At 40.0% G+C, this 27,574-nt stretch overlaps 2 protein-coding genes across 7 annotated transcripts in view; both read left to right on the top strand.

Moving 5' to 3' along the window:
* Positions 1–27,574, top strand: part of Nox1 (NADPH oxidase 1) — a 53,181-nt gene that overhangs the window by 24,119 nt on the left and 1,488 nt on the right. For 2 of the 6 annotated variants that reach the window (XM_087598935.1, XM_087598938.1), the window contains 10 exons: positions 15,872–15,982; positions 16,196–16,280; positions 16,601–16,749; positions 16,859–17,040; positions 17,130–17,262; positions 19,242–19,334; positions 20,374–20,609; positions 20,778–20,940; positions 22,442–22,588; positions 22,768–22,892. In XM_087598935.1, coding sequence (XP_087455061.1) covers positions 15,923–15,982; positions 16,196–16,280; positions 16,601–16,749; positions 16,859–17,040; positions 17,130–17,262; positions 19,242–19,334; positions 20,374–20,609; positions 20,778–20,940; positions 22,442–22,588; positions 22,768–22,892 — 1,373 coding nt within the window. In that variant the 5' untranslated portion in view covers positions 15,872–15,922. Of the gene's footprint in view, positions 1–5,866; positions 6,039–10,066; positions 10,163–13,142; positions 13,237–15,476; positions 15,680–15,871; positions 15,983–16,195; positions 16,281–16,600; positions 16,750–16,858; positions 17,041–17,129; positions 17,263–19,241; positions 19,335–20,373; positions 20,610–20,777; positions 20,941–22,441; positions 22,589–22,767; positions 22,893–27,574 lie in introns of those variants that run through there. The other 4 variants (NM_053683.2, XM_087598934.1, XM_087598937.1 and 1 more) reach the window with 4 other exon arrangements.
* Positions 5,163–5,489, top strand: LOC100910180 (60S ribosomal protein L36a-like). Its single transcript, XM_087600996.1, has one exon. It carries the CDS (start codon positions 5,169–5,171, stop codon positions 5,487–5,489), a length of 321 nt encoding a protein of 106 aa, XP_087457122.1. The 5' UTR covers positions 5,163–5,168.

The raw sequence follows: 27,574 nt of genomic DNA, 5'->3' as shown, positions 1-27,574 counted from the left end.
AGTATTGTAGTTATTTTCCACTCAGATTATTCAGCCATCTTAACTTAGTTCAGGATCATTGCTAACCAGCAGATCAGCTGACTTAGTGAGGGATTGGACGTTCCATACCCTTAGATGCAAAGGTCCACTTAGCACAGCATAATACTTCAGGAAATAAATATAAATGAATATAGTAAAGGCCATGATGAATCACACATTCAAGGTTAGAGAATATTTGAAACATATTTAGCTCACACGCCATCCAGTGTTGATATGTTTACATAAGGTAATTGTCAAGAAATCACCTAATTTTCACTGGGTATCTCAAGTAAGAATGAAATAGAAAATTAGCTTTCTATTAAAACAAAATATGCAATTTTGGAGTTTTCACTCTTAGGTCATCTCCTTATGTCCAAACTAGGAGTGAATTATACACATAACTCCTATCCATGACAAATCTCTTTTCAAAGATACATTTCCTAAAGTCCTTATCCCCTCCTAATATAGTATGTCTCAAAATTCTGGTCACCCTCCTTTACACACAGGCTCAGGCTTCCTCTTTTAAGAAGTGGTCTTCAGCTTTTCCAATGTTGTGTGCAACTTACAACAGTAAGTCACTTTGCGGCGAGTCATTAAAGCACCACTCCACTCCAACTTCCCTCTGAGAATGCTTCCTTCCACACTGAATGAAAACTGACCTGGCCATGAATGTATCTTAGCTACAGTTACAGTGATATGGCTATCGCGATAGTCAATTTGTGATATAGTTATCTTTGGGCAATATGAATTTGTGCATTCTTGCATGCTTCTTTGTATAATTAAATGATTTCTGGATGCCCTAGAGTAAGCATTATTTCCATAAATACCCTTAACACCTGGTGCTCCAATTTCACTCTGTATTACATAACACTAAGGTGCAGGTGTGTTACCCAGATAATAAAATTGTTACTTTTATGGGTTTTGTGGGGTGGAAGAGATTTTCAGCTTTTAAAACTAAATATAGAGTGTGCTGTGTGTTGAGTTATATTCTTATAATGAGTAAAACTTTTATGGTATAAAAATTATACATTAACAAAGCTGTTAAAGCAGGCTATTGTTTCTTCTTTCAAATTCTATTTTGTGCATAATGTAAAATAAGACAAGAATATGTATCTGGGTATCGATGGGACTCACGCCAAAAATACTACTTAAAAGTCAACTGAATGAATCCCCCTTTGTGATTTTTAAATTAGACAAACAGACATAAACACTCCCTTTGTTCAACATTTTAGTGGGGGGAATCTGATTAAATTTTTTTAGCAAACCTATAATAGCAAACCTAAATATAAAATCCCATTAGATTTTAGAGGCGATCATTGGAGAGATGACTCAGTGGTTAAGAGTTCTTCTTGCTGTTATGTAAGACCAGGGTTCAATTTCCAGTGCTCACATGTTAGTTCATAATCATCTATAACTCCAATTCTAGGAAATCTGAAATCATTTTCTTACCTCCAGGGGCACCAGTCACAGATGTGGTGCATAGATACACATGCAGGCAAAGCACTTTTATCCATAAAACAAAAATGATATATTTTATATGTAAATTTAGCAATTCTGTTGAATATAACATTCAATATGTAAAAAACCAGGTCTTTATGTAATGGCTATAATTTAAACATGTATCATTTATATTCCCATGAAAATGCAAAGTACTTAGAAATAAAATTTATGTAAAAGTTCAAAATTCCAGGGGGTTGGGGATTTAGCTCAGTGGTAGTGTGCTTGCCTAGTAAGCCCAAGGCCCTGGGTTTGGTCCCCAGCTCTGAAAAAACAAAAAGAGGAAAAAGAAAAAAAAAGTTCAAAATTCCAAGGATAGCCATACTTTTGAACACCAAGGTATGAAAACTTGTCCTATCAGATACGACCTTCAAAATCATAGCAATAAGGCAATTGCAAGGGAGAACTGAATAGAGAGATCAAGAATAAGGTAACATGTGATGGACATTTGATACATACCATAATTAACGCTTCATAGCAGTAAAGAAAGCAAACATTTCAGAAATGATCTTGGTGTATTAGTTCTACACATAGGAAAATAAAACATTAAAATTTTTCTTTACACAATACATAACAATTCAACAGTAGCAATTTATACACTCTAATAAAAAACACTTAAGAAATTATGCCCATCCTGTCAAATTAAAAACAAAATGCCAGATTAGGATACCTCCCCTCAAACTATTGCTACAAAGACCCCCAAAGCAATCCAGGCTGCTGCCATTGATCTTGATTGCCCACCATAACTTAGTGGGAAGACTGTTGCTGAAGACATCGCACACTTTTGTCACAGGACATGAAAACTTCTAGGGGGTATTGGCCTAGGAAAGCTCTCTCCTTACTGGCTAGCTTTCACAGTACAGAGTGTGTGATGCAGGCTGCTGGGGACAAGGGATGCAGATGCTGATGCTGTTAACAGTCTTACCTGGCTGTGAAAGGCCAAACAATGCTCACAGGTCCAATAGTAACAAAATGTTCCATAACTAACTACTTTCTGATTGAGTTTAAGGCCTGTTTTCCCTACCTCATCCTGTCAGGAGGAAACACACGCTGTAAATCAAGGACCCATGGCTGGGGAGCTCAGAGGCTACTATTTATTTTGCTAAATGGAGATAGCATCAAACTGTTCTCTAAATTTGTATCTCTATGTCCATAGGAATACTGCAGCTCTCACACCTGGGTAGTGGATGGCAGTTAACACAGAAACTTACAGCTGATCCAAGTGCAGAGAGTAAGAGGCCTGTGGAGTGCTCAGCCACAAATGGGACACTGTGATTTCGTTTTCCCTTGAGGCTAAGGAACTGTTGGGATGGGGAGATTGTAAGAGCAAGAAGTCAGAGAGGATGGGGTAGCCACGAGTCTATGGAGCACTCAAATTGGACGGGAGCTCTATAAAAGAAGCAAAAGAGAGTGTAAGCTTAGGTGATGGAGATAGATCTGGGAGGAGTTAAGGGAGGAATAGAGGGTGAATCTGAATCAGTTATGAGGTTCTTAAAGAATTAATACAAACATTAATTTTAAAGATATATTTATTTATTTCATGTATGTGAGTACACAGTAGCTGTCTTCAGACACAGCAGAAGAGGGCATCAGATCCCATTACAGATGGTTGTGAGCCACCATGTGGTTGTTGGGAATTGAACTCAGGACCTCTGGAAGAGCAGTCCGTGCTCTTAACCACTGAGCCATCTCTCCAGCCCCCAAACATTAATTTTAAAACCCATTGAGAGTACTCAGCTGATAAGGATGACCACTCTAATGCCAGAGGACCAGAGTTAAATCCCTAAGTCCAATGTGGTGGAATGAGAGAACTTAAAATCTCAAGTTGTCCTCTGACCTCTATACAAGAATTGTAGCATATGTAACAATAAAAAGAATCCAGATAGATCTAAAACACAATTGTAACAGACAAAACCATAACATTTTAAGAGAGAGGGAGAGGGAGAGGGAGAGGGAGAGGGAGAGGGAGAGGGAGAGGGAGAAAGAGAGAGAGAGAAGAAAGAATCAAACATAAGAATCTCTATTTATCAGAAAACACTAGTAAGGTACAAAGATGGGGTTGGGAAGATGGCCAAGTAGGTAAAGTGTTTACTGTACAGGCATGAGGACCTGACTCCAGAACTCCATTGTCAGGGTAAAAGCCCAGTATGCCAGGGTTCTCTGCAATCTCAGAGCCTAGTACTGAGAGAGTTGGATCTCTGGGGCTTGAGGCTGGCTGGTTATCCACTCCAGCCAAAATACAAGCTTCAGGTCAATGAGCAAGACTTGTCTCAAAAAATAAACTGGACTTGACATTGACCTCTGGTCTCTTCCACATACCTGGGCACTCAGACTTACACCCATGCATTTATCACTCACATTAAAACAACATGAAATGTAAACTACAACTACAATTCATAAATGAACTAAAAATGTATAAGCAAGGGAAAAGAAGTCATTATGAATATAGATTTTAAAAATCTACAAACTAGAGTAGGCACTTATCAAAAGTTAAAATGAAAGTATTAACAGTTGAACTAAATGGTGCTGAATTTAATAAGCTGAAAAGTTTGCATGGAGGATGTGAGCAAAATCCTTGGAGCAGACAGTTATGTGAAGATTGGCCATGAAAGGCATTTGTGAATCTCAGGATCCAGGAATTCCACTCCCGGGTGTCGACTTTAAACAAAATGTGGCATATATGTGGCACTCCATTAATCTTCTCTCATCATTACTCAGTTGACAGTAGAAGGAACAAATGGGTCTATACAATGTAACTGACTTGCCAACATGTGTGACTCTCGGAAGAAAATGCTCAGAGAGCAAAGCACAGAAGCCGGCAACACACACACACACACACACACACACACACACACACACACACACACACACACATGGCTGCACTTCTTTCCCAAAAATTAAAAATAAGACAAAGAATCAGAATAAAAATAATCAAATAGTTTGATAGTTCTGCACCTATGGCTATAAAAATAATCTGAAGCAAAGGGAAATATTGACTCAAAGTTCAGGTTGCATGTAGTGAAGGAGAGAAAAGAGACATGATTAAAGAGGAACTTTAAGATACTGCAAACAACTGTCGTATTTTTTTTTAAACCAGGAAGTCAGAAATTAGATAGTAACTTCTTAGAATTATTCTGTAATTTACACATTTATGCTCTGTGTACTCTAGTGTGTCTGTTCACCTTCCTACTTCTGAAAGCTCCACCTTTTAAAAAAGAATAAGGCATATGGTTCTTATTCTGTCTGTCCTTCCAGCCACTGAAGCTCTCCTTAGCACAAATGTCATGCTCATCAGTCTGGAATCATCCTGCAGGGAAACTGGTCGAGTGAAATTTCTGAGTTAGCTGAACTATGGTCTAGATAGACTGCGCTGCTATGCAGGGTTCAGCTCTAAAAGCTTCCTTGCTCTGGGAATGTAACTCAGTTTCCTAGAGTACTTGGTTAAGGTGGAAGAAGTCCTGTTTTTGGCCCAAATATTGCATAAAGTAGGTGTGGAGATCACCCCTATAATCCCAGGAAGCAAGATCAGAAGCCCAAAGTCATCCTCAACTACATAGCTTAATTAAGGCAAGTTTGGCTACATGAGACCTTGTTTCACAATTAATTAATTAAAAATTAGAAAGGCTTTCTGAGCTAACAGTGCTCCTGCAAACATGGTGAACGTTCCTAAGACCCGCCAGACATTCTGCAAGAAATGTGGGAAGCACCAACCCCACGAGGTGACGCAGTACAAGAAGGGCAAGGATTCTTTGTATGCCCAGGGAAAGCACCGTTATGACAGGAAACAGAGTGGCTGTGGTGGGCAGACTAAGCCCATTTTCCACAAAAAGGCTAAAACCACAAAGAAGATTGTGCTGAGACTGGAGTGCGTTGAGCCCAGCTGCAGATCTAAGAGGATGCTGGCTGTTAAGGGATGCGAGTACTTTGAACTGGGAGGTGACAAGAAGAGAAAGGGCCAAGTGATCCAGTTCTAAGCCGACTTTGTTATGAAGGCAATAAAATCTTGACCTTTCAAAAAGATAAATAAATAAATAAGAATTAAAAAATAGAAACTTCCTTAAAACACATGCTCCACTCTCTACTTCTCTATTTATGTTTCTCAGCCTAATTACGTGGTCTTCAAAAACTTCAATAAATGTCTTATCAAGGAAAGCAGTGCTATATGAAATCACATTGTGAAGATTATCAGAGAGACTATTTTGACATAAGAAGACTGATATTTCCTGAAGGGGTGAAAAACCTCAGCAGGGAAAACCCCTGTGGTTGTCATAGGCAGGGCTTGTCCACCTAAGCTGATAAAAGTTCCGTCTACAGGAGGAAGGCAGAGTACACTTATTCATTTTTGGAAGCTTTCTGAGTAGGTGTGCATTTGAGTGTCATAAAGACATATATCTTGAGCTAGACAGAAGTTCCTATCCTGAAGGATCCCATCAGAGAAACCAGATTGCTCCTAAGAGGCTCCAGACCTCCATTTGACAATGGGAAACTGGCTGGTTAACCACTGGCTCTCAGTTTTGTTTCTGGTAAGTGGCGTTTCATTTCCTACTAATTAGGGATGTTAGCCGAGTTAAGAAGACATCGTGTTTGTAAATATTTGTGAAGTTATTCGAAAGAGAAAGTGTCTGTAGCAGTTATTGGCCTTATTAGAACCAGTTAACATGTAGAAAAAGCCAACTCTGGGCCAGATGAGAGAACAAAGCCAAATGATTTGAAGTTGAGTTTGCCAAACGAGTAGAACTTGCAGTTGAAATCTGTTTTCATTTTTTCCTCTTTTTTCTTCGGTCTTATTTATCAAATTGGTGTCATGGAGCCTTCATTTCTGTCTTCCCTACAAGGCTGCCATCAAGACTGCATAAAATAATTGACTGCTTGATATGAAAGAGCTCTTTGAGGCCAGCTTGACCCAGCGATGCTCAGTAGAAAGAGACTGCGAGTCACTTGTAGGGTTTCTAAACTATCTCATACTTGTGCTGAAGAGGATAAGAGGAAACAGACATAATTCATGGACATTCTTTCCACATGTAATTGCCATATCAAATATCAATATACTTTTTATTATTTCTAAGTCTTTGGAAGACTGTGTATTTTAGATGCCCAGCACATCAGAAGTAGCCAGATGTAGCGTGATTTATAACTACATGCTGGTACAGCTAACTACTGCATTACACAGAGCAGATATAAAGCAATCTCCTGAGTTTTATGAAGGAAATCAATCCAGATGGCACACAGCGAATTGGCAAACTATGACTCAAACCCAGTTCATTGGTATTCAGGCGAGAACTTTTTCACCATTCCGCTTACATGGAATCCCTTTCTACACACACACACACACACACACACACACACACACACACACACCACCACCACCACCACCACCACCTCTACCACCACCACCACCACCACCACCACCACCACCACCACCACCACCACCCCTTTTCTTAACTATTCTTCCTACATTTTTAAGTCACACCTAAGTGTGAGGCTCCCATGTCCTTCCTCGGTCTCCTAGAATTTTATTTCTCTCCTGGGGCTCTTGTCTTGTTTGAGGAAATTAGCACTCATTCTATAAGATGTCTTATATAGCCCACTATCATTCTGGAGAAATTTTGTCTCTCTCTTTCTTTCTTTCTTTCTTTCTTTCTTTCTTTCTTTCTTTCTTTCTTTCTTTCTTTCTTTCTTTCTTTCTTTCCTTCTCTCTCTCTTTCTTTCTTTCTTTCTTTCTCTTCCTTCCTTTCTTTCCTTCCCCCTCTCTTTCCTTCTTTCTTTCTACCACTTTTCTTGAGTCCTGTAAGAGTTTTCAGGTGCTACAGGTAAAAAGCAAGCAGTGCCCTTGGAGGGATTTTTTGTTTAATGTTTAATGAAAAGCCAAGAGCTTGGTTTAATCAGGCTATCCCCTGGTTTATATTTTTAATACTCGGTGCCCCGTGTTTAGTTCCGTCTGCACTATAACAAAGATCAGGAGACGGGAAACCGAGCTCATACTTTCAGTTTTGCTGCTGGATGACCTTGACCAAATATTTATTCTGTCCAGACTTCGGGCCCCACAAGCTGTGGGTGGTGATAGATCAGCTGGTGGAGGAATGGGCAATTCATTAAGTGAAGTGATTAGCTTCAGATCAATGCTGTTTGTTGCTCTACAAGCCACTGCCTCCCCATCTCTGCATTCGTTTTTGGCTGGAGAAATTCATCACTTGCAGGGATGAGTCGTATTTAACTCTCTGGCTTCTAGTTTCCACGATTTCTTCTGCAGCCCTGCTGGTGGGCTCAACTTCTTGCTATTTCTGGCATGTACTCCTATGTATTATTTTTAAATAATGAATAAATTACTCAAAAATTCTTTTTTCTCAGGTCTTGCAGGTTACCTTCTTTTCCATCCACAGTGGCTCCTCGGTTTTGCTGTATTTCACTTACCTTGCCTACAGGGGGTCTATGCAGAGTTTTGTGTTCCTGAGTCCACTCCACATCCAGGAATATTCTGATCCCCCACATGAGCTTTTCTGCTCACCGAATCCATTCCCCTCCCATTCTATTTGTTAGAAAAATTCACATAAGAATATATGATATACATATATATCATTCCCCTCTCTTCCCTCCAACTCCACCCATATACCTCCCACTCCAAATATCTGGGCCTTTCAATTTCCGTTTTTCACTGTCTCTAAAATATATCAACACTGAAAAAGGACTCTGGGCAAAGGAGGCAGAAAGGAGTTGATTGAATATGGCTCCTATTTTTCCAGCTACTTGAGACACTGAGCTGGAAGGATAACCTAAGCTTAGGAGTTCAAGACTAGCTTGGGCAAAATCAGCTGAAATGAGGCCCCATCTCTCTCACACACAAAAGAACAAAAGGAAAGGAGGGAGGGAAGAAGGACAAAAGACAAAAAAAGAAGGAAGGGAGAGAGGGAGAAAGAGAATGGAGAGAGAGAGAGAGAGAGAGAGAGAGAGAGAGAGAGAGAGAGAGAGACCAAAAGCTATTTTGGCAATAATGGAACTTCAGCTCTGACATTAGCATTTATTAAGCTCCTACTATACACAAAGCACGCTATTACTCAGTTCACATGCATTAGTTCTTGCAAGCTCTACATCTGCTATGAGGTAGATATCTCAATTTACATGTGAAAGAACCGATCCAATAAATTTAAATGTCTAAGGTTACAGAGCTACTAAGTGATGGTACTAGAATTTGAGCCTCAGGTATTTGACTCCAATGTTACGCTTAAAACTACTTTACACATGGACAGGCCCATGGCTCCAGCTGCATATGCAGCAGAGGATGGCCTTGTTGGGCACCAATGGGAGGAGAGACCCTTGGTCCTGTGAAAGCTGCAGACTCCAGTGTAGGGAAATGCCAGGGCAGGGAGGTGGGATGGGGTGGGTGGTTGGGTAAGGGAGCACCCTCATAGAAGAAGGCGGAGCAGGGATGGGATAGGGGGTTTACGGACGGGAAAGGGGATAACATTTGAAACGTAAATTTAAAAAATCCAATAAAAATGTTAAAACCCCACTTCACTCTATTGCTATGGGTCTATGAGTGATGTGTGTCTAGGTGATATGAGTGGGTCATGTCACAGGTAAGGCCTTTACCTGTGATGAATTATTCTTAGGGATTTGTGGTAAGGGACATATCAAAAGGCATATCCCTGGGCTACAGAGATGTGCTCAGTTGTAGACAAGCACCTCCAAACTTGAGATAGTGCTCAGTTGTTTCATCTCCATGGCAACATGTAGTGGGTTCCAAGTTGTCCTCTTAGCCAATGTGAAGAGGTTTAGACAGACACACAGAGACTTCACAGCTCAAGCAAGTGCAAAACAATAGGTTAATTTGCAAAAGGAAAAAAGAAAAGCCTCACAACCTCTAAGCAGCAAAATATATGTCAGGGTGTAATTAAATAGGCAGGCCCATCTGGGGACAGTTCCGCTGTTTTGTTTTTGTTTTTCCAGTGGGCATTGTTTTAAAGATGCGAAGTTTATTCTTGGTTTCTTCAGAAACTCACACGTTTACTTAGTGCCATCTTTTAGTGCAGTCATTTGAAAGCTCCAGTCTGTCCGGAAACTGGCAAATGTTTCTAAAGAAAGCCAGCGGTGTGCATTTTAGGCTTTTGCGAGCTATTTGGTCTCGGTTCTAGCTACTCGGCTTCACCATAGCAAGATGAAAACCATCCCTAAACAATATGGACCAGAGCAGACATCCGGCCCCCACTTTATATATAGTCAATGACATTTGAGTGCCATATCATTTTTATGTCACCGTGCATTATTCTCTTGATGCTTGCAATCAGTTAAAGGGAAACCAAAATGCACGTGTCAGGTCATGTAAGTCTACTGATGAGTCAGATGTCATCCATGGGCCTTAACTTGCTGATCCTGCTCACCGGCATCTAATGCAGGTCTCAGATTGTTCACTCTGAAAACAGGTTAGATACCGGCAGGATTACAGTCATTTAAAATGAATATGGATGAACACCAGGTGCTCCAGATGCCCCATCATTTCCTATCTCTTTCATATACCGTTCCCAATTCCTCCCGAATTCTGTGCTTCTTCTTCTAGGTTTCTTGGTTGGGGCTGAACATTTTTCTGTTTGTGTACGTCTTCCTGAATTATGAGAAGTCTGACAAGTACTATTACACGAGAGAAATTCTCGGAGTGAGTATTTTGCTGTGATGTGGAAAATTTCTATGTTTTTCTTTTTTCTTAAGCTGTAATCTAAAATGTGGCCCTTGGTGGCCTAGCTCTCCTCATGCCCCTGCCTCCCCAACAGCTGAGATTATAGGCACGTGCCACCAGGCCTGGCTACTGTTTCCTTTTGACGTTGATGTTGTTTGTTAAAATCTTCCATTTCTGTTCCTCCCTGACCCAGTGTTTTAATTTCTTCTGGGGCTAGTTTTACCAGGGGGGAAATACAGGACGCTCATTGAAATTTGAATTTCAGATAAACAATGTATCATACATATTTGATAGATATATACTCCAACTATATATGTAAGTATACAAAACCATTCATGTTTATTTTATGTAAAGTTTTTTATTTTGTTTTGTTTTGTTTTTGAGGCAGGGTCTCATCTGCCTCTTGGCCTCCAGAAAGCTGGGATTAAAGGTGTGTAACACCATGCCTGGCTTCACATGAAGTTCTAATTTAAGTGAACAGGATGTCCTTTATTGGCTACATCTGGCAGTGGGTACGCTCCTCAACAAGGAAAACACGAGCTAAGGGAAACTAGTAGGTAGGGATTCACAGCTGGTTTTCTGAAGCTCAGGTTACCCTCCAGGGTGCCAGATGGCTAACTAGACAGCTCCTGCCTCTGCTTCCACTTTGGCTGGAGCAACTGTCCCCTGACAAATGGCCTCCTGCTCATGATTTCAAGGAAGAGTTCGCTGATATAAATGCTGGAGCATTTGCCTGGTATGCTCAAGTTCTGGGTTCAGTTCCCAGCACTGCAAAATAACATTTGGAAAATGGTAAGGAGTCAATAAAAACAAAAAAGAAAATAGAGAATGAAGAAGGAAATCTTGACTTGGGCTTGGGAGGAGTGTTGGCAGGTAAAGGCAATTGCCACTAAGCCTGATTATCTGATTAATACCTGGGACTCACACGTAGAAGATCTGATTACACACACACACACACACACACACACACACACACACACACACACACACATACACACAGACACACACCACCCTTTTCTTGCATCATGAAATTCTTGGATCAATCCTTTCACCTGTAAAATGAAGTATCTACCTCAGAGCCATTTTGTGGGGCTTGCAAGAACTAATTCAGGGGAAGTAATACAATGCTTTGTGAACTGTATGAGCTTGTTAAGTGCAAACTACAGAGTTGACATTCCATTACTACCCAACTAACTCTCTCTTCTTTTGTCGTTACTGTTGTTTGTTAAAATCTTCCACTTCCTTTGCAAGTGGCTATTAACCAGACACGGCTTCTGGGTTAGGGATTGGGGCACAGGTCTACTTCTTTCAGTACTTGGACCCCATCTGATTCAGACCCGTTCAGGCAACTAAATGTCATTAAAAATTAAAAGAAAACTTAGAAAGCACAGCTGTAGTTTAATGCCTTCCTGTGAAATAGAGGGATACTTTGGATGGAAGGGAGGAACTCAAGGCCTACAGAAAAGTTGGACTAGTTCAGGGTAAGGACAGAAAGGAGAAGGCTGGAAAGGTGGTAAATCAAGTACAGAAAAGGGGGGCAGAGTTAGCTGACCACACATGTGTGGCGGTGGCTGGGAGGAAACCCAGAAGTGAGGCAGTCTCTTTCCAGAGTGGTTCACCTACCTGGGCACAACCTACTTAGGACAGCTTGCTTTCTACTTCTCTCTGTCATGGAGTAAGGAGTAGGGGATTGGTTAGTACACTTTCATCTTGACAGAGCTTCATTTCCGTTGCTTTCCACAAAGACTCACACTGTGTTCATATTTAAAGGCAGCTCTCCTTTTAAAACAATCTTTTTCTTGTTATAATCAAAGGACACATGCTGAGATCACGATGAATTTGAATGTTCTGGTTACTGGTTATTTCACCCTGCTGTTTCCTACGTGAAAAGTTCATTCTCCATCCCCCCCTTAGAAACTAAAGTTCCAAAGGAAGTGTTAATTTGTCTTAAAATAGCCTTGTAATAATAGAGTGATGCAATAAATATGACTAGTTATTAAGAACATTCTTCATGACCAAAAAGTCAGCTGCAGAGAAATGAATCATACTGATATCCTGTGGCTGTTTTGATTCCTAAAGTCCTATTTAAAAATGAATTATAGACATAGAGTCACACAGGAATCTCAGAAAAACACGAGAGAGAGAGAGAGAGAGAGAGAGAGAGAGAGAGAGAGAGAGAGAGAGAGAGAAATTAAAATAAGATAATTTCTTTTTTTTTAAATCTCTGACAGGACATAATGAGACAAGGAACATCCAAAGACGCCATTGAAGTCTGTTGGCACGTACTGCTGGGCACACAGCCTATTACTCTTAAGATAGTTTGTTTCCCTAATGAGACTCTTGGAGGAAACAATTTTTATTTGCAAGTGGTTAGCAATTGGAGTTAACCAGGATTAGGGATGGCGATGTGTCCACTTCTCCTTTCAGCTCTAGGGCCCCATCTGGTATAGTCTCTGTGTGTTCAGATGTGCAATGATCCTGCTGCTTCTGAGGGCCTTATTTCCTTGGTGTCCCCTCTCCCTCTCCCTTTCCCCCTCTCCCTCCCCCTTACCCCTCTCTCTCCTCCTCTTCCACTGGGTTTCTAAGCTCTAAGTGGAGGGATTAGATGAAGACATCCTGTTTACAGCTGAGTGTTCCACTCTCCATTTCTTGTTCCTTAATAATATTATAATATATATTATAAACATAATGTAATAATATAGATATAATATTTATTTAGAAGCCTGTTTATTTTCTAATGAGAAACAGAAAGGGATAGGTCTAGAAGGGAAGGAAGGTAGGGAGGAACTGGGAGGAGTAGGGGAAGGGGAACCATAATCAAGATATATTAAGTGAGGAACAAACCTATTTTCAATAAGAGGGAACCGTGAATTACAATGATGTTGTTTGCAGTGAGTATCAAGCATTGTAAACAAAGCAAGTCAGTAACATGTGAAAACCCATTCTATCCACTCCTCAGAGATCAGCACTATTAATAGATTGCTACATATGTAAACAGCCACAGTGATGTGTTCACAGATGCATCAGGCACACATTTTGTTTTTGTTCCAAAGGTAGGTAATATTTACTTACATCTGAATCTTACTTTAATAAAAGTTGGTCTTTTTTGTGTGTCTGCAAATACAGTAGGACTTACTTATTGCCTTTTGAATTCAGTCCAAAAGGGGATCGAATTCCAGATAGTGGATGGATGGAATGTCACTTTCTACATCCTGTGTGTCTTAGGTGTCTTTTTAGGTGACTGGAATTAAGACATCTCATTCTAGTTCACAATCGCAAGAAGAGTCCCAGTATTGCATTCAAGGACATCAGGCTGGTATCTTCCAATCCAGCACGTTTACATGATCCAAATTGGCAGATGTTGGAACTGTGGAGGCTCCAGTTAACATGTCTAAAAGGTCTATGAACTGTTAGCCCAGGAATAGAGAAACAAAATATAGTGTATCCACAACAGAACGTCTTTCTTCCTTAAACCATAAAGAAGAAACAGAATTGGGTTATTTGCGGAAAAATGGATGCACTGAAGATAATTATATTAAGAGAATCATATCAGCCGCAGAAAGGCAAACACGGTTTTCTGTCATTGGTAGGTCTCAAGTTTTAAGTGGGTAAATAATGCCACACATGTGTATATGACATGTAAGAAGAAGTAAAACTGTGTGCTTGTCTGGTATAAGGCAAAGAAGATTTAGAAGGCAGGGAGACAAAGGAGACTGAGAAGGGTGTGGGGGCTGGGGATTTAGCTCAGTGGTAGAGCACTTGCCTAGGAAGCGCAAGGCCCTGGGATCTGTCCCCAGCTCCGAAAAAAAGAAAAGAAAAAAAAAAAAGAAGGGTGTGGGTGGGAAGCTGATGAACATACAATATACTTGTACAAAAGAAAACTAAAAAATAAACTTAAGTTTTAAAAACTGGCTTTTAGATATCGATACCACTGCTTCTCATGTTTGAAGAGTATCAGACCCTTCTATTGATGGACCATAACATATGGTATTTTTAAAAATCATGCTCATCTTAGGAGAATACAGAGAACCATTCAATTAAGTATGAATCATAGAAAAAAGGAACGGAGGAAGGAATTTAAACTCATAGTAAATAAGGCCTTAGTGACTACAGGCTTTCAATAACTTGATACAGAGAAATTAATATACTTTGGGATAGTTCCCTATGAGGTCCCAGGAAGAATAAAAATGTGTTCGTTCTTGTTGTTTTCTTTTCTAAAAGAATTAATCCTGGATGGATTACTGCCACAGAATGTGGAGATGTGAAGTTCTAGTCACATAATTTCAATTCACTTGCCAATTTTAGCATCAAGAATCCTCTGTGACTCAAATAAGTCACACCGTTGGAGCCAATGTGGAAATGCAAGATCTTTGAGATGAGCAGAGAAAATTTCTTCTGCAATGGAACAGGCTGTCTCTACCCAAAACAGCCAGAGTGCGTGACTCAGCAGCAGGAGAAAGCCAGGGCCATGTGAAGCTTCCGAAAGGGGAAAGAAATAGGAAAGCTTCCTGTCCACTGCATTGTCTGCTGTTGAAAGCTGTTGTGGATGGTAGCGACCTTGACCTGACTTGCTTTACTGAGGTCACATTGTCCTGAGTTTAGGGTGTATGGAAAAAAATGGTTTTCATTTTTCTTTTCTTTCCCTTTTTCTTTTAAATGGTTGACAACATTTCTTCCTCCCTCCTTCCCTGACTTCCTTTTTCAAGTTACTATATAAAGTAATGGGTTCCATTATGGCATTGTCAAACACGTATGTCGATTTGACTTTGTTCTTATTCATCTTTTTCCTGCAATGCCTTCCCCAAATCTCCCCCAGGCCCAACTTGCTGCTTTCCTAACTCTTTTGAAATGTCCCCTCTTCTGTTTTCAAGTCACAGGCAACCTAGTCCTCTCATTGTTTTCTACTTCCACCCTAAGTTCTCTTCCTCTCCTCCCATGGTCCTTTCTATTTCAATGGCCTGCGGTACTCACAGACATAGACAGAGACAGACACATACATACTACAACAAGGATCCTCTCTCTCTCTCTCTCTCTCTCTCTCTCTCTCTCTCTCTCTCTCTCTGTGTGTGTGTGTGTGTGTGTAATATATGCATATATAAGTACAGTGCTAAAGTGGTTACCAGCAGGTTTTGAGAGAGAATGGTGCATTGGGAAAGTGTCAGTTGCCACCTCATTCTTCCTGATTTATAGGTTTCTGATACTGTATTCCTTTCTCTCTCTTGTTTTTGACCCCCATTGGGTGTACCTTGTCTATGTACAGATATTGTGTAATATATTAAATTTTTTCTTTCAGTTTATAGAGATGGAAAGTGGAGATTGGAAAATTAAATATTTCCTGTTAATATAAAACAAAACAAAAAAATGCTCTGCAAAATGTTGCATCCATAGACTGTCTTTGTTAATGTGGAATTACTGGATCTTGTTCTTGCTCACATTAGTAAATATATCACCCAACAATTGCAAACCACTCTTATGGGGATTTCTCAATTCATTTAAGTAAGTTCAGCACATTTTTCTCTGTTTGGAAACAGAGAGATTGGCCTGGTATGCCAGATGTATCAGAGAGGATGACAGAGGGGTACAGGGACCTCTCCTAGTATCCATTGTCTTAGAAGAGTAGACTGGGGCAGTCCTCACCTGCTCGATACTGAGATAAAGTAGCAGTCTCTCTTTTCTCCCCTGTTCCAGACTGCCTTGGCCTTGGCCAGAGCATCTGCTTTGTGCCTGAATTTTAACAGCATGGTGATCCTGATTCCTGTGTGTCGAAATCTGCTCTCCTTCCTGAGGGGCACCTGCTCAGTGAGTTCCAGCTGTTTTACATTCAACTTTCACGTTAAAGAAAGAGTACTTGAAGCTCAAGACCAAATCCTTAGCAATGGAAGCCAGGGGTCTCCTCTGGTGGATGATGATGGCAGGGTGTTGGTGTGATGTGGTTAAGACATGTTGGTGTGAATGAGTGAATTTCCTAAGGCCAGCTGGGGATACCTGACCAGGATGACTTTGCATTTGTAGTTTTGCAACCACACGCTGAGAAAGCCATTGGATCACAACCTCACCTTCCATAAGCTGGTGGCATATATGATCTGCATATTCACAGGTAAGCTCGGCAACGCATGGAGCCAGGGACAGTACGTGATTCAGGGTCTAGTGTTATTTGATTGTGTATGCAAACATTGAACAATATTTAATGATCACCTGGAACTACTTTAAGAGACACTTTTTTAGATCCATATCATGGAGTATATATTCTGTTCCTTGGGGAACTGAATGGGTGGAAGATAAAAAGGTCTCGTGTCTTTCTGTGTAGTTGGGCACACTGTGGAGTCAGCATTCTGCTAGGCACTATAGGTTGAATCTTTTATTTCAGTGAGGTATGCTTGCTGGAATGTTCCTGACGCCTCCCATCTTTCCTCTTAGCTATTCATATCATTGCACATCTATTTAACTTTGAACGCTACAGTAGAAGCCAACAGGCCATGGATGGATCTCTTGCCTCTGTTCTCTCCAGCCTATTCCATCCCGAGAAAGAAGATTCTTGGCTAAATCCCATCCAGTCTCCAAACGTGGTGAGGCGATTTGATGACCAAGAATGGGCATCTGGTCACGATTAGGAAGATCATAGTATTCTTGGTGGATTTTTTTGGTGTGCCAGGCTGACACTTTCTCCTTTCACAGACAGTGATGTATGCAGCATTTACCAGTATTGCTGGCCTTACTGGAGTGGTCGCCACTGTGGCTTTGGTTCTCATGGTAACTTCAGCTATGGAGTTTATCCGCAGGAATTATTTTGAGCTCTTCTGGTATACACATCACCTTTTCATCATCTATATCATCTGCTTAGGGATCCATGGCCTGGGGTAAGGTCTTCTGATCCCCTTTCTTGTATCCCAGCCCCTGATATTGCAGTAATTCTTTATCATAAACTGTCTTACTTTCTACATTTCAGGGGGATTGTCCGGGGTCAAACAGAAGAGAGCATGAGTGAAAGTCATCCCCGCAACTGTTCATACTCTTTCCACGAGTGGGATAAGTATGAAAGGAGTTGCAGGAGTCCTCATTTTGTGGGGCAACCCCCTGAGGTAAGAATGCCATGGGAGAAGGACTAACACCTAATTAATGTTACCTGTTAAGTGTTGTCATTATTAGTTCATCATTGGTTCCTTCCTATGAAAGATATCTACAGTCTTCCAAAATCATCTGCAACAGGCAATTACAGGGATGCTTGAAAGAAATAGGATTAATGGCTGCTACATGTTGTGGGACCTTCTTATAGAGGTGAAATAATATTTGCTAAACCTCAGTGTTTCTGCCTGAGATAGGTGATTTCTGAACTAAGTAATTCTTTCGTATCCATTTTGGGACAAAAAGACTAGAATTTTGTAAGATGAAGTAAAGTCACAGTCAGCAATTAATGGCATTTGTATTCAGGTCTAGGTTTATTTTTTTAATGAAACCAGTGATGAAACCCTTGATCTCTGTATTCTTCCAGAGCTCAGCTTTGAAATCCCAGTCAAATGTCCATGGAGAAAAATCAAAGCATCCCTGAAGTAGGCTGTCTTTAATGTTATAGTGTGCTTGATAATTGCTGTTTCAGTTTTTATGAGGGCATGTAAAGTGCTTGTTACACAGGCATAAGAACACGAGATCAGAGTCTCAGCACTCATGTAAAAAGAGGGCAAAGCCACAGGGCCATAACTGAGCAGAGCTTTGGTGTTGAGTCTACCTGCAATTGCTAGGCACAGGGCCACGGAAGCCGCGGAGGTCAAGTGCAGTGTCAGACCTAGATAGATAAATGGCCAGATGGACAGATTGCTGGGATTAGAGTGGAATCTATCAACAGTGGGGACATAACTGAGTTGAAGTCACGATGTTCGATGTCATAGTCTTTATGGATCCCAGGTGAGGATTATTGCTTATCAGTGTATTTTCTTCATATAATGCTGGAGACACATTAAATTGGCCTGTTTTGATATACACTTAAGTTCAGAAGTCACTTTGATTGGCCATGTAATATCCTAAAGCTGAGGATACCAGTTTTGTCACTCAAATGTACTTCTTTGTTCTTTCCACAAACATTTACAAAAAGATACTCTTAACATATCTACCATTTAAACATTAAGATAAACAATACATTTTAATCCAAGATAGTTAAAAAACCTAAAAATCGTTGGAAGTGAATTTATATAGTTCTACAACCTGAGGTGATCCCTCTATGTCATAGTGTCTGTCCTGAGTTGTCAAATATTCCTTTTTAAACACTTGTTTTAAAAGCATCTGTAATATGGCATTTTAGTCATTTTTTCGTAGTCAATATTTTGACATACAGTTGTCATGAGTTTTATGCACACCCTCGTTATTTTTTTAATCTGTATTTTCTAGAAGTGAAATTCCATGGTTAAAAAGAGAGGGAAAGCTTTTGATTTTGTTGTGATGTGATGGCACACTGCCATCTAGGGAAGTGCTGTCAGCTACATATGTGAACATGCGGACTGCTCAGAATCTCACTATAAACCTTAGCAACCAACCTGATGGACTACAGTGTTATTGTGTTTTGTAATTGGTGTTTTGTGGTGCTGAGATGGAAGTCAAGTTTTGTGTATTTCTACCTACCAGTAGCATCAGTCATTTTATATATATATATATATAAAATTGCTATATATATATATATATTTATAGCTAGTTTAGTATTTAATCATTTGCTTCTATTGTGAATTTTCTTTTTTCATTTTTAAATAATGGACTAGTTTTCTTAGATTTTTCAAAATTTTAAATTAGAATATAATTTAAAATATACACATATACTCTTATGCATTATCTTTGCCATGGGCTTCCTGATATGACCTGTGAATTGCAGCGAATGATATCTTTCATTAATGAGATTAACAAAAGTACTGTTTTGTATTTGTTTCCATTCTAAACTTTGCTGAAATTAGTGACTTGATAGTGATACACAGTAGAGAATTTGATACATACACCCTAACTGAAGAAATGAGGTGCTACTTAAATAAGTCCTCAAAGATGGAAGGATAATTTCATTCTTTACCATGTCTTTGTGTAGTCTTGGAAGTGGATCCTCGCGCCGATTGCTTTTTATATCTTTGAAAGGATCCTTCGCTTTTATCGCTCCCGGCAGAAGGTCGTGATTACCAAGGTAACAGAATGTACAGTTTCCATTGCAGTGATAAAAGTTGTGTTCTACTTGAGTGCAGAACTAAATCGTCATGTTCAGTCCGAAGGCATAAAAGGATTTTGAAGGAGGAAACATGCTTAGTGTCTCCAGTGCTGGACAACACTGGAGAAAATATGGCTTTGGCTGGAACAACAGGGGACTGGAGCCAGAGGTCGTCCACAAATGTATTTTGTTTTGTGTACATGGTGATTATTTAAAGGGTGAACTGAGATTGAGGATACCACTCAGCGATGAGTGCTTTTCTTCTATGGTCAAGGCTCTGGAACTGTTCTCGTGAGCTAAACTAAAGAACTAGTTACCAATGTTTAAACAATGCAGATGGCATTTTTCCAGGGGACTGGGGAGATGGCCGAGTGGTTAAGAGTACCCATATAGAAGCGCACCATTGCTTGTAAGTCCAGCTCCAGGGGCTCTGACACCCTCCTGTGGCATCTGTGAGCACTGTATGCACATGGTACATAGACAGACAAGCAAGCACACACAGAAAGAAAAGTAATCGTTAAAAAGAACACAATAGGATTGTATTCAATTATAAAGAAGAGTGAAATGAAGTCATTGACAGAAATATAGATGGGAACCTGAGCTTATGTTAAGCAAAATAAGCATTTTTTCCTGTTTGCAATAAATATGAATGAAATATAAATGTAGATAGAGTATGAAAGCAAAGTATATATATATATATATAATATATAATATATAACATATAATATATATGTATTCATATATATCACAGTGAAATTAATCATTTTGTATGATAACTAAAATATAATAACATTAAAGATCTCTTTTGTTTCTCTTGAAGTATCAGGAGCCCTGACAACACAGAATCTCATTTCCACACTGCAAACATTGTCTGCAGCTAAGTCGTAGGTTAGACTTCTAGAGAGGACTTGACCTCTTCCTAGAAGTCAGAAACACTCAAGCTTTCCCCTTCTATTTAAATGCCGGTCGGTGTCGTGTTTGGTGTTTGCCTCTAATGAATTATGTGTTTCTTTCACAGGTTGTCATGCACCCATGTAAAGTTTTGGAATTGCAGATGAGGAAGCGGGGCTTTACTATGGAAATAGGACAGTATATATTCGTAAATTGCCCCTCGATTTCCTTCCTGGAATGGCATCCCTTTACTCTGACCTCTGCTCCAGAGGAAGAATTTTTCTCCATTCATATTCGAGCAGCAGGGGACTGGACAGAAAATCTCATAAGGACATTTGAACAACAGCACTCACCAATGCCCAGGTAGGTCCTTGAGACCTTCAGAGACTCAAATCAGGATGTAGAGTAACCAAAAAGAGAAAACAGCTCCTTTCTGAAATGCAAGTCTGTTAAGAACGTTTCTGAGACAATGTTTGAGCTCAAGGGTGGAGATGAGGCTTTAAGCATCCATTGTCTTTTCTCATTGGCTAGGATCGAGGTGGATGGTCCCTTTGGCACAGTCAGTGAGGATGTCTTCCAGTACGAAGTGGCTGTACTGGTTGGGGCAGGGATTGGCGTCACTCCCTTTGCTTCCTTCTTGAAATCTATCTGGTACAAATTCCAGCGTGCACACAACAAGCTGAAAACACAAAAGGTACATTCCCACATTTCACTATTCACCTGGCCCTTGCCTGAGGTCTTACCCTTGGCATGTGGGGCCAAAGAACCTATCTGGAGATAGGAGTGAGGCATAGGGTAGGGGTGGCTTCAAAGGGGCACTCGCAGGGGATACAGTAGGCATTTGGTCCAGCTTGTTGCATGGTCCAGGCTGCTAGAGACCAGTCTGCATCTCGTCAATTCAGACAAAAGCCATAAAAGAGAAACGCCCTGTCTGGTGGATCAGCTCTGTAGGGCTGTAAACTGTTGGTGTATTTATTTTTAGCTATTTTATTGGGTTCTTGTGTCTCCCACCCTTCCAACCATTATTCCACCCTAATCCCTTCCAACCCCACAACACTAAGTAGGAGAGAAACAAAGTTAGAGGAGAAAGGAAGTGGAGACCTCTTTAAAATACTTCCTGCTGGTTAGGGGCATTTGCTTCCTTGGGGCAAGTCCAACCTTTGTCTTCAGGATAACTCCAACTTCTTCTAGTCTCTTTGCTCATGGACAAAGTGCAACAGCAGGAACCAGAAGCAGTTGGGTCAGCAGCAGAAGGAGCAGCCACTGCCTCAGGCCCTCTCAGGGCTCTCTCATTTATACATTCCCCAGAGTCTCCAGAATCAAACTATCTGCAGCTGGCAAAGATCACGCCCCTGCTCCTGTAGGAGGCAAATCATAATCACCTGCTGTGAAGCAGCCTCTTATCCCCACACCTGGGATTCAAACAAAAACCTATTCACATAAAATAGCTGGGATTTAAAGAAACCAAAACTCTCACTACACTAATTCTTCAAGCTAAGGCTATTTAGTTTAAGGTTGTTCCTTTTAAATCATTTTTAAAGTAGCCTTTTATAATCTGCACAGAATACCTTTTAAGGCCCATGATAAAAAGAAAAAAGAACTCACATCTCAAGCTATAAAAAGAGAAAACAACAAATCAAAACAAAACCCCCTCCCCTCCTGCAAAAAACAGTGAGTGATCTTTGTTCTTGCAACTGCAGTTTTATTTTTATTTATTTAAACTTTTTAATTTATATTCATTATACATAATATTATTTCATAATGACATTTCTATTAAAGTCAACTACTATGACCATATTCATCCATCCCCTTCACTATCTCCAGCCTCTGTCCCAGTAGCCTTCTTCCTGTTCCCTAAATACTCCTCATTCTATTTCCACATTTCCCATATGAGACAAAACTTAACAATATTTGGCTTTCTGAGTCTCCCTTATTTTGCTCATCATGATGATCTCCCAGTAACAAAGATGACCTTGGAAGGTTCCTTCTGTAATGGAAATTTGTCAGAACTCAAACTAAAAGTCTTCCACTCTGTGTGATTCATTACCCTTAGACTTGGTCAACATTTGTCTATAGCTATGTGTGTGTATATACATGTTATATATGCATTTATGTTATACACTCACACCCCTGTCATCACAATGTACATTGTGAAGGATTCTTAATAAGGGTGTGGATTATTTTGCTCATTTCAGATCTATTTCTACTGGATTTGTAGAGAGACGGGTGCCTTTGCCTGGTTCAACAACTTATTGAATTCCCTGGAACAAGAGATGGACGAATTAGGCAAACCGGATTTCCTAAACTACCGACTCTTCCTCACTGGCTGGGATAGCAACATTGTGAGTTCATATGAAACACTGATTCCAGGAGCAAATGTTAAGACAGAGTATAGTGCATGTACACCAAAATAAGTATTAACATTTCTTACCTGACCTCATCCTCACACTGAAAGTTAAAAGTAGTTTACAGAAGAGGCAGCTGTCAAACTTTTTCTAATTTTATATTTCTTTCATTCCAGGCTGGTCATGCAGCATTAAACTTTGACAGAGCCACTGACGTCCTGACAGGTCTGAAACAGAAAACCTCCTTTGGGAGACCAATGTGGGACAATGAGTTTTCTAGAATAGCTACTGCCCACCCCAAGTAAGTACCTCGTCCTCTAGTTAACTGAGTGCAAAGTTTGGGTTTAAGTATATTGAGCACACCTGGGACAGAGTGGCCCATTGAGAAGGATTATCAGGGAAGGGAGGGTGCTTGCCACTAAGACCTACATGGCAAGAGAGAACAGACTCCCTTAAATTGTCCTGACCTCCACATATGAAATGACACTCTGCCCACTTGTTGAGCTCTGACAGCTCTACACACACCCACACACAAACCCTTGCACACACATAATAAATAAATAAATAAATAAATAAATAAATAAATAAATAAATTTATTAGAAAACTTTAAGAATGAGGAAATTTCATCCAGGGTTTTAGTAAAATAAGGGTCATGATCTTGTCATTGATAAAAAGCTGTTTATTGTCCCCATAAGTCCCTATTGAATGAACAAGGTGAAGAAACTTGCTCCTAAAGATAGTGCTGAACAAAACAGAAAACTGGAGAGATTTGCATACATTTTTGGGGTGGAGTGCTCCATGATGTCTACATAAAGTTGAGGTCTCTACATAAAGTATGATTTGCGGTGTTTTAATCTAGTTAATTGTCCAATAGAGCTCAATGTTTTGAGAGAGCATTTTACATATCCAGACTGGCCTCTACAATTATACATAATCTCAATATATGGCCAGATGATGATCTTAAATTCTGGATCCTCTTTCCTCCATATTCAGAGTACTGGGATTACAGATGCGTGCCACTATGCCCACTTTTCTGGAGAATTTTGAGACATGTTAGAGCATACAGAAAAAAGCAGATGCTCTAAAACTGGCTGTTCCAATAGGAAAAAAGAAGAGGAGGATTTTGGTAACCCCCTGAACAAGCTGGCAGAGGAAGAGCAATCCACAAGCGTCATTCACTAGTTTGTGTAAATCTGTCTATTATTATTCCAGAACAGCTTGAAAAAAATGGGAATACAGTTTTTTTTTAAGGTAGAGATTCAAAGAAGAAATGCAGAGAATTAATTCAAGGTAGAATAATGCACTCCAGGAAACAGGTCTGTGGACACCTCAGGGAAAATGTGCCAAAGGTCAAAGGGCAGGAGGGACACAGGAAGTGAACAGTAAAGGCTTCATGAAGGCCGTGGTGAGAATGTGTAGTGACATAAATTTGGGCTATCCTAGGTCTCAATTCTTGTTTTGACACTTTCCAGTTATGGTAAGTGGAGCTAAAATCCCTCTGATCTTTGGAGTTTTTGTCCACAAATGGGGACATTAGTAGATGCATGCCTTATTCATTTGTATTGTTGGGAAGATTGGGTCAATATACAAATGCTTCCCAAATTCTAAAGCAGAATGTTAGCAAAAGGCCTTATGCAATTTTTATGTTGTCTGTGTCGATCTACTGAAGCTGTTGAGAGGGCGTGAGAAGGATGGGGGAGAAGGTGCAGACAATAGGGAGAAAGGGAGAATGGGAAGAGCATTTCATTTATTTGCTTATTCATGGGCGCCATCATAACTTCACACATATGTGTCACTCTATTGTGTTTTCATGTGTCCCCTTCAACTACCTCCAACCCCAAACCAAATCTCTTTCTTTCTGGGGATATTTCCCCATTCTGCTTTCTCATCGCATTGCTCTCTGAGAAGGAACACTTTAAAGGACTGCCTTCAGAACGTGGGGAGGAGGAATGATAAGCCAGGATAATGGCTAAGGATCAAGAGAAGTGCAGTCCCAGAAGCCAAGAGAAAAATATATTTCAGCAACATGGGCAGGGGTGTTGGAATGGCATGCTCAAGAAGTGCTCACTATTTAGTATAAGGGTGGCTGAGTGTATTTTAGAGACAGGACAATATCCAGTATGTAAGGGAGAGGAATAAAATAGACATAGCAAAAAACGAACAATGACAAATGTTGGCAAGGAATTGGAGAATCTGGACTCTTACTATATTAATTATATAGGGATGTGAGACTACAACTCCCAGAGAAAACTTTCAACAGTTCTTTAAAGTGTTAGACATAGGCCCACATGGTCCAGAAATCTGGCTCCTTGATATATACCCAAGAGAAATGACAACATAACACTTCCTGTAACTTCAACTTCAGAGAACCTGATACCTCTTTGGGACTCTGCAGGCACATAAGAACATGCCCCTGCCCCTACATGTGCAAATAATTTTTCAATATTGAAACTTACTCAAAAGAGAAGGGCATTTATGGTATGGTAATATATGTAGAGAAAGTAGATCAGTGATTATGTGGGTAGGGTGGGATGGTTGGGATGAAATCAGTGGATTCTAATCTACAGTTTCCATTAAGGGGGATGGAATTAGTGATGATGATTTCATAACTTTGTGCTTATAGCAAAAATCACTCATTGTACAGTTCAAAGAGTGCACTTTATGGTACATGGATTACACCATAATTTGGTTTAAAAAGGGGAGAAGTCGGAGAAGTTAAGATCCATGGTTGTATTAGTCAGGGTTCTCTAGAGTCACAGAATTTATGGCTAGTCTCTGTATAGTACGGGAATTTGTTGATGACTTACAGTCTGTAGTCCAGCTCCCCAGCCATGGTCAGCAGCAGCTGTGAAATCCAAGGATCGAGCAGTGGCTCAGTCCCACAAGGCGGGCAGGTGAAGAAGACAATCTTCCTTCTTCCCATGTCCTTATGTAGGTCTCCAGTAATAGGTGTGTCTGTCCCAGATTAAAGGGGTGTACCACCACACCAGAATCTGGGACTTGCTTTGTCCCAGATGACCTTGAACTCAGAGATTTCCTTGCCTTAAGCTCCTGGGATTCATAGCCACTTTGCCTCAAGATCTCCATACCAAGATCCAGGTCAGAAACTTGTATCTCCCAGCCTCAAGAGCAGGATCAAAAGTGAGCCTTCCAATTCTGGATTGTAGTTCATTCCAGATACAGTCGAGTTGACAACCAGGAAAGCCACTACAATCCACCCCTTGTCAAGTTGACACAAATAATAGTCCATGTCCACAAGAAACATAACAAGGTCATGAATATGCCTAAGATGATATAACTATTCCTCGGACAATTGCAAATGCATTTGGAAATTTACAAAGGGGCAATGTTACTTGGGAACATTCTTTTAGTATCAAAACTTAAATACCAATTTATGTTAAATATAAATGTGTTCTTAACAAAATAAAACAGAAGCAGCATTCATATTACTTTATAATCCTCGTTTCTGGAACTGGTCACATGGCCTCGGCTGGTATTCATAACTCCCTTCCTCTACTGCCCATTCTGTATTCCCTCCACCCTCTGCAAGCAACCTCAGCAGGTCTTGGCTCTTTTCCTGGAGGAGTGACCCATTGTACAGTTCAAAGAGTGCACTTTATGGTACATGGATTACACCATACTTCTGTAAAAAAGAGAAGAAGTCGGAGAAGTCGAGATCCATGGTGTAATTAGAAAGCTTGGCTTTGGGAGAAAATCATCTTCACAGGCACATCAAAGTATGGGGTGGGGCTAGGTCCACAAAAGTTAGTTTATACAGCAGTTAGCTCAGGTGCACTCGGGTGCCTGGTACTCACCCATTTATTTTATGCTTTTAATTCTTAGAACAACCCTGAAAGGTAGGTGTTATTTTTATTCTCATTTTGAAAAGGGAAAGCTTCCCGTTGGGTTGTCAGAACGGGCCAGGCAGACCCTGCTTGCAGTAGCTGACATGGATCAACCCGTTTCCCTTAGAGACCTCTATTCAGGAAGTCAATTCCTTGATTATTTGGCAGAAAAGAATTTGAAGACCAGCCGAAATGAAACAGAGTGAGTGTAAGTATTTAAACAGGGAAGCATATAGAACAAGGACAGTATCCAATCCCATGACATGGATGCAGGCTTCTCAAGAGAGTTGTACCTAGGTTTCTTTATACTGACTATACACATACTCCTGTTCTTGGGTTACACCCCTGAAAGGGTGTAATCTACATGGTTTAATGATTAAGGAAAGATTAAAATTTAGGAGTAGTTTAAAAATTGAATAAAAACCACCACATAAGTTTCTTTACTTATTTTTCCTAAGTGTTTCTCTTTTGTAAATGGTGATATCAGGTACCTTTATGTGGTATGAGACACAGATACAGCTAAACTCAAGGTGACAAACACTCTAGTCTTAAGTAAGCATAGTCCAATCACTGTTTTACTATTCCTGCTTGACATGTCTTTAAAACAAAAACAAAAAAAACAAACAAAAAACCCCCCAAACTTGCAGTATCTCTGTAGGTCATTTTGGCTTCATCATTTGGGCTGAGGCTTCTTCACTTAGTGTGAAAGGCAAACTAGATCTCAAGTTATGCCCCTTTACTTTCCCATCTTTCTAGCCTGCCTCTACTATGGCACCTACCATTTAATAATGATATTTATTGTACCACATCTCTTGTGTCTCTGTTCTCAATAAAATGGAGGAAGGCTGAAAGGCTGAGAGCCTATGTAAGACTTGGGGAAAAAAAGTTTACTTAGGAGAAAGTAGAATTTTAATGACCGAATTTAAGTTTTTACCAGTGCATAATTGTGTTTTTTATATTTTCATATATGTCTATAATGTATTTTTATTTCTTTGAAATGGAAATTGTATCATTCCCCCAACTCCTCTATCCCTTACTCTCTTTCAAATTCATTGCCTCTTTTTCATATATATATATACACATATATATACACATATACATATATATGGAACATATATATATAGATATATATGGACA

Source organism: Rattus norvegicus, chromosome X (assembly GCF_021556685.1).
Source record: "Rattus norvegicus strain SHRSP/BbbUtx chromosome X, alternate assembly SHRSP_T2T, whole genome shotgun sequence".
In the NCBI taxonomy this organism is placed as follows: Eukaryota; Metazoa; Chordata; class Mammalia; order Rodentia; family Muridae; genus Rattus; species Rattus norvegicus.
This window is presented reverse-complemented; position numbering and strand designations above follow the sequence as displayed.

What these genes read in the sequence shown, in the direction of transcription:
- LOC100910180 (XM_087600996.1), top strand. Translation starts at nt 5,169, where the DNA reads ATGGTGAACGTTCCTAAGACCCGCCAGACATTCTGCAAGAAATGTGGG.